The sequence below is a fragment of the Mesoplodon bidens genome (assembly GCF_964165515.1).
Source record: "Mesoplodon bidens genome assembly, chromosome: 2".
Lineage (NCBI taxonomy): Eukaryota > Metazoa > Chordata > Mammalia > Artiodactyla > Ziphiidae > Mesoplodon > Mesoplodon bidens.
In genome coordinates, this window is record NC_138177.1 from 158,087,259 (window position 1) to 158,094,815 (window position 7,557).

Genomic DNA, 7,557 nt, shown 5'->3' on the forward strand with positions numbered 1-7,557 from the left:
CAATAGAGAGGTCATTTTTCTTGGATTAAAAGATCCCAACTCTGCTCACTGTTGGTCCGGGCAAACCAGGCAGAAGACCCCTTCTAGGTAAACCTGGTCCTGGCCTTGGTACCTCAGTAACCAACACATCTTTTAAGGCCTGTCTTCAAGGAGAACCCGTCCATAACCTAAAACATTGCTTCCATCCCAGTCTTTCCTCATCCCAGTGGCAGAATAAGGCACTTTAGCAGTTTCCCTCAACCTATTCTTGGCAAATTATGACTGAAGGTTTTCAGGGCCAAGTGCAAGAGCCCCAAGATGGGGAAGGGGCCCATTTCCACTTGTACTCTGCCAGCATAACCTAAGAGAGACTGCAGCCCAACAGTGCGCTCCTTTTTCCAAGCCAACCTGCGGGTCTGGGGGTGGGGGGTTCGGGCGGCCACGCCCCCACCACACAGGGCAACCCGTTCCAGCTGCCACCTCCGCGCATGCTCCGGCGCCTCCGCTCCATCTCCCTAGATTGGGTGGGGGGGGGGATCCCGGGGCTGGATCCCCACCCACTGCCCCCTGACCCTCGCCCCCGAGTCAGGCCCGGCTGGGGCGGAGCTCACAGCCCAGCTCTGGCGCCTTCTCCCAAAAGACATCAGCCCAGCCCAGTCCGGCTGAGCCCCCGCCCCCGGCATGCGGCAGCTCTGGGCCCATCTGTGTCGACCCCCTCCTCTCCTGGACACCTGGGGCCCGCCCCCTGCCACCTGCCGGGCCTCTCCCTAGGCCTCCCGGGATCTCCGAGTGTCCCTACGTGCGTTGAGGTCCTTCTCCCAGAGCACTTCCCACCTCTAGGAGTGCATACAGCCTCCTTTGATAAATGGCCCCCGTCTCAGAGCTCCCTTCACAAGGTTTCCCCCGGAACTGCACACAGCCCCCTTCAAACTGGGCCCCCCATCTCATAAGAGCCCCTTTCCTCACTCAGGAAACCTTTCCTCACTCGGAAATCCTGCTCTTCACGCGGGAGTCCCCTAGTCCTTGGAGCATGCACCGTGCCCCTCTGCCGGGGGCCCTTACCTGCTCCCGAGGGTCCCGCTTCCATCCCATATACCCGTGCGGAGGTCAGGCGGCCCGGAGACTGTGGAGTCCAGCGTGAAGGGCCTAGGTACCCCGCACTTTAGCTGCTTGGGCTCCCGGGCCGGGCTCGGCTACCCCCCCAAGCCCGGCCGCTCGCGCCGCCGCCCCCGCAGCCTCCGTTGCAGCCGCCGCCGCGGAGCCTGCAGCAGCTCCCCCAGCTAGCGCCCGGCCAGCTGCCAGTGCGCAGGCGCGACCGCCAGGCCCAGGGGGCGGACGGGAACGAGTCAAACGGGGCGCTCCGACAGCAACAAAGGCCAATGGAGAGGGGCGGGGGCACCGGGGACCGGAGGCAGCGGCCCCTGGCGGTCACCCGTCGCCATGCAGCCCGGCTAGAGGGCTCCGGTAAAGGCGCCGCGGAACCACGCAGTGGCTTAAGTGGGGCGGGGCGGGAGGACAACCCCCCCGCAGCAGCCTCCGGCCTTGTCTTTTCCCCAAACCTGTCCCTCCAAGCCTACACACAGCCTCCCTCCTTCACACAGGGCCACGCGCACATTTCCACCTCATTCCCAGGTCACCCTCACACACTCCGAGAGCCCCATCACCCAGGGGCCCTGCCTCCCACCTCTCCTCCCAATCACCCTCATCCTTCAAGCTTCGGCTGCAAGCGATTGCCTCCGCGAAGCCTTTCTCCGTCCCTAGTCACTGAACTCACTGACGCCACCCTCTCTTCCAGGCCGACTACCGGGCGCTGAGACCACAGATACGAATGAGACTGCCTACCCTGGAAGATGTCGCAGTCTCAACTTGAGTGCAGCTCCTGAGCTCTACCTGCGGGACCTGGGAAACACCTGTCCCCACTTTCTCATCTACAGCTTACGCCTGAACTCAGTCAATCCGCTTCTGCCCTCACCATGTCACTTAAAACACTTTTTGTGTCGAAATTCAAAGGATAATTTTCAACTCTTATTTCTCTGCAGCATCTGACACTTTGCCTCTCCTTCCTTTTTGAGGCTTCTACTTGGGCTTCAGCATTTTCTGAGGTCTCCTATTGCCTAAGCCCTTTTCAGCCTTCTTCAAGCGCCCCCCTCTTGCTTTTGATTCATTAAATAACAGTGTTCACCATGGTTTCAAACCCAGATCTCTTCTCATTCCACTCCCCACTTCTCCCTTAAAGGTCTCATCCATTCTTATGGCTCAACTATCCTTCCAAATCTCTATTTCCAACCATGTCTCAGACTCATATTTCCAAGTGTCTGCTGGACAGCTCCACCTGGATCTACCAGCACTTCAAATTTCAAGAGTCCAAAACCAAACTCTATCTTTCCCCCACAAACGTGCTTGTCCTATACCTCCTGTCTCTGCGAAGGGCACCTTCATCCCAGAAATGACAGTTTCTCTCTCTCCCTTGCTTCTTCCCCTATACAGCTGTTCACAAAGACCTGACATGGTTACCTCCTGAACTGCTCTCGCATGATCTCCCTGACTTTCTTCTGATGGCTCCTTGTGTTGGTGCAGACCTTTACCATACCTTGCCAAAAGTATCACAATTACCTCCTTGCTGGTCTCACGGTTTCGGGGAACATTTCTCCTATTTGGTCTGCATCACTTGATAGGTGGTAAGAGACCCCAGCTCAAACATCACTTTTCCATATATTCATTCATATGTATGCATCCATCTGTATTTTTTGATGCCTACTTTACACCAGATGCTGTGCAGAAGGCTAGAAACTTAAGAGAGAGACCATATCCAGTCGCTACCCATTGGGAAGATTAATTTCTGACACTTTTCATAGTATGCTTTGCTTTTCTCTAGAGAGGTTCTCAAATAACAGACATCAGAATCACCTGGAGGGCTTGTTAAAACACTGAATGTTAAGCACCGCCTCCAGAATTTGTGATTCAGTAGGTCTTGAGTGGGACCCAAAGAATACATGTTTCTGGTAAGTTTCCAGATGGGGCTGCTGCTGCTCATCTGGGGACCACACTTGAAGAACTACTGCTCTACAAGATAAAGTTAAGAACAAAGACTCTAGAGCCACACTGTTTTGGTTCCAATCCTGGTGCTGCCATTTACTAGCTGTGAAAATTACTTAACTTCTCTGTGTCCCAATTTCCTCCTCCCCTATTTTAGGGGGTGAAAATAGTACCTACCTCATTGGACTGTTATTAATATATATAAAGACCTTAGAACAGTACCTAGAAGAATGCAGGTGAAGTACTGGCTACTACCATAATTACTGTCTGTCTCTTGTACTACATTCTAAATTCTTTAAGAGCAGGGACCATATCAGATGCACTTCTGTCCCCCCTTAGTGGTTGGCACAAGCTGTGCCCAGAATGATCAGTAAATTTGGGATGATCTGTATCAAATAGATGGCATCAAAACATCCTCAGAAATAGCAAGATCTTTGCCTTGGTGTAACTAAGGTAGAAGCTCAGCATTCCTTAAGAAGAGTTTGAATCCCCTGTTCTAAATATGAAGCCTCACACTTAACTTTGTGGAAAGGCACTGGTCACTATTCTGATCCACCTCCAAAGTGGCTAGTGAAGTCAAGCCTGGCCCTGGCCTTGCAGAGTCTCTCTGCAGAGTGTCTTCATCATCAAGGATTTCACTCTTGGCTAGGCAAAGTGGTAGAGTATAAAGGAATTCCAGATAGTATCTTGTTTTCTTATTCAGACTTCTTCCAGTAACTCCTGATGTACCTTCCCAGAAAGCTATTGGCTCCTTCTGTTTCCAGTTCAATCCTTCCATCTCAATCCATAGCTAAGTCACACCCAAGGACCTCTGCTATGCAGGCCAGACCTCAGATCTTTCCACTTACACAACTTCCCTAAACCCAGAGTTTCCTGGCCCCAAAACAACAAGAATGGCCTAAGAAAAAAACTGTATCTCCATCTATACTTTCCTTTTTTAAAATATTAAAAAAACAGCCTGGGAACAATGAAATCAAGGTAGTATAGTAGACATAAAACAAATCGTATACCCTATTATCAGAAAATGAATCACTAACACCTCCTGCATGCACCATCTCTTTTTATCTATAATATAATGTATTTCTTATATAATATTTCTGGAGATAATTTTAAAAATCAGAAATCATGAACAATGGAATTAATAAATGTCACCTGGTACTTTGAAAAGACTTAGGCAATTTGGTAGACTTTTTAAAATTATGCTATCATTGACATACATAAACTGCACATAAAGTATATAATTTAATCAATTCTAACATATGTATCAACCTGTGAAACCGCCATCACAATCAAGACAGTGAACATATTTATCTCCCCAATTTTAAAACTCATCACAGAGATTTAACAAATACAAAGGAATTTTTTACATAACTATAGACTAATGAATTTGATACCTGATCAAAAGTTTAAACGACAATTTTTTTCCTTTAAAAAATTCAAAACAGAATAAAAAGCAAGAATTGAGCAACAATTAAGGAGGACATTGAGAAAATTATCAAAAATTACCAAACAGCATCTGGCCCAGAAGGTTTACTGTGTAATATTTCCAACCATTCCTTAAAGAGATAATTCTGTTCCATGTTATATGAATGGTTCTAGAACATGAGAAAAAGGGGAATTTTCCTAATTTGTTCACAATAGCAGATAAAGATCCACATCTCTTATCATATGATGATATTACAAAAAGAGATCTCAGGAATATGGATGCAAAAATCACAAGTCAAATACTAGCCTACAGAATTCTGTAAGAGATTAATTAAAATTAGGATAATAATATTAACACTTAACATTATTAAGTATTTACTTAATATTAAGTGTCAGGCACTGTTCCAACACTTTACATAAGTTAACTCACATCATCCTCACAAAAATCCTGGTGCATCATAGAACATATAGGTGTGCTTGGGCTAAGAAGCAACAGGTAAATAAACAGCACAGGCAGGTACTATCATTAAAAATAAAGACACAGAGGGACTTCCCTGGTGATCCAGCAGTTAGGACTCCATGCTCCCAATGCAGGGGGCCCGGGTTCGATCCCTGGTCAGGGAACTAGATCCTGCATGCAGCAACTAAAAAAGATCCCACACACTGCAACTAAGACCCAGCGCAGCCAAATTAACTAATTAATTTTTTAAAAAATGAAGGGCTCCCCCGGTGGCGCAGTGGTTGAGAATCCGCCTGCCAATGCAGGGGACATGGGTTCGATCCCTGGTCCGGGAAGATCCCACATGCTGCAGAGCAACTAAGCTCGTGTGCCACAACTACTGAGCTTGTGCTCTAGAGCCCATGACCACATCTACTGAGCCCGCGTGCCACAACTACTAAAGCCCACGTGCCTAGAGCCCATGCTCCACAATGAGAGAAGCCACTGCAATGAGAAGCCTGCGCACCGCAACGAAGAGTAGCCCCCGCTCGCCGCAACTAGAGAAAGCCCACACGCAGCAACGAAGACCCAACACAGCCAAAAATAAATAAAATAAATTTTTTTAAAAACTAAAAAAAAAAAAAAAATGAAGACAGAGAGGCTAAGTAACTTGCTCAAGATCACATAGCTTGCAACTGGCAGAGGCAGTACATGAACCCATGCTGGATGGTTCCAGGGTCAACACTCTTCACAACACTATATGACATTATTATTAAAAGAGCAGCATATCACAAGCATAAGGGTAATTCAGGAATGGTTCAAAACTAAATATATACCATATATGTAGATTAACAAAAAATAAACAGGATAATTGTGATAAAAATATTTGATAAATTTTAAGACCCATTCTTAATAAAAATAATTAAAATCAATCATCCTTAACAATAGAATATCTATCTTTAGCTAGTGGAGAAGCAGAGATGCTTTCCTGTGTGTGATTTTTTTTTTTGGCGGGGGGTGGTATGCGGGCCTCTCACTGCTGTGGCCTCTCCCATTTTGGAGCACAGGCTCCGGACGCGCAGGCTCAGCGGCCATGGCTCACGGGCCCAGCGGCTCCGCGGCATGTGGGATCCTCCCGGACCGGGGCACGAACCCGCATCCCCCACACCGGCAGGCGGACTCCCAACCACCACGCCACCAGGGAAGCCCTGCTTTCCTGTTTTTAAGGAATAAATGAGGTAATTCTTCACCACTAATACTATTTTAATACTGCTTTGGATATTTTAGCCAGAGCAGAGGGAGTCAGAGACAGAGAGAGAGAGAGAGAAATAAAATTGAGTATTTAAGAAAAAATCTTTACTGCAGTTGTTGCAATTATATAATAGGAATATACAGTCTTGCTAATTTTAAAATTAGTAAGACTAAGTGGAAAGATTCAAGAAAATAAGCAAAAATCTATAGCATTCACTGTTAGTATAAGTAATAACTAATTAGAAACTATAAGGGTAAAATATCTCATTTTAAATACTTAGAAATAAATTTAATGAGAGATGCTTGTGTTCTATGAGAAAATCTGTAAGAATCAATAAGACATAGAAAAAAGTAAGTTAAGTAGAGTTGACAGTGAAAACTCTTAAAGAGAGTTTTCTTAAATAGAAAAAGTGAGTTAAGTAGAGAGAGATGTCAAGTTCCTGGATGGAAAAACCAAATAATGTAATGATGTCTGTTGGACCCTTGTTTTCCAGCCCCAAGTTCTGAGGACTAGCATCAGGTATTTCCATCATTCCCTGTGTATTGAGCTTTAGAAATACAAAGAGATAAAGATGTATTAGAGCCAGTTCCTACCCGTAATAAGAGACAAACATACAGTTGAGTGCTATCTAAATACCATGTGAAATACATTTGTAATTTTAGATTTCTAACAGCCACATTATAAAAAGTAAAAAGAAACAGGTGAAATTAATTTTAATATTTTATTTAACCTCCAAAGATTATCATTTCAACATGTCATCAATATAAAAAGTTATCAATATTTTACATTTTTTATATAAGTCTTTGAAATCTGGTGTGTTAAGACTAGCCACAAATTTAAGTGCTTAATACATGTGGCAAGTGGCTACTGCACTGGACAGCACAGATGGTCATTTCAACGCAATTTTGAGTATGACAAAGGCAAGTATGGGTGCCATGGGAACTAAGAGGAGATATGTCTAACTCAGTCTGGGATAATCAGGGTAGGTTTCCTAAAAGAGATACCTACTTAAACAGGCCTGGGAGGATGAGCAGGAATTAGCCAGGCAAAGGAAGGATGCGAGAAAGGCATTCTAAGCAGCATTAACGGAGAGCATGAAAGTAAGAAAGAGCACTTATACCAGGAACTATCAGTAGTGCTATCCTAGCATAAAGAAGGAAGCAAGAAACACTGAGAAGAGGCTAGAGAAGTACATCATTCCCAAATCTGCCCATTCTCTCCCCAGCCTAAGCCAGGGGAGGGGCAGCAGGGGGAGGAATGGAAGGAGCTGTCCCTGGTTCTGACATCCAAGGCATATTCACAGTGTAGTTCCACCCAAGCTGGAACTGACCCAGATCAAGTCTACTTCTTTGGGCTTTCTACAGCACACATGGAAGCCCCAAAACCCTACACCTGGGCTGGCAGAACAGGAGAGTCCTTTGGATAG

At 46.0% G+C, this 7,557-nt stretch overlaps 1 protein-coding gene across 2 annotated transcripts in view; it reads right to left on the minus strand.

Annotated features, from left to right (window-relative positions):
* The window catches only part of LOC308613334 (protein argonaute-1), a 30,533-nt gene extending 29,270 nt beyond the window's left edge, over nt 1–1,263 (minus strand). For both annotated transcript variants that reach the window (XM_081226657.1, XM_081226656.1), the window contains exon 1: nt 1,042–1,263. In XM_081226657.1, coding sequence (XP_081082783.1) covers nt 1,042–1,066 — 25 coding nt within the window. In that variant the 5' untranslated portion in view covers nt 1,067–1,263. The remainder of the gene's footprint in view (nt 1–1,041) is intronic.
* Between the last annotated feature and the right edge of the window lie 6,294 nt (nt 1,264–7,557).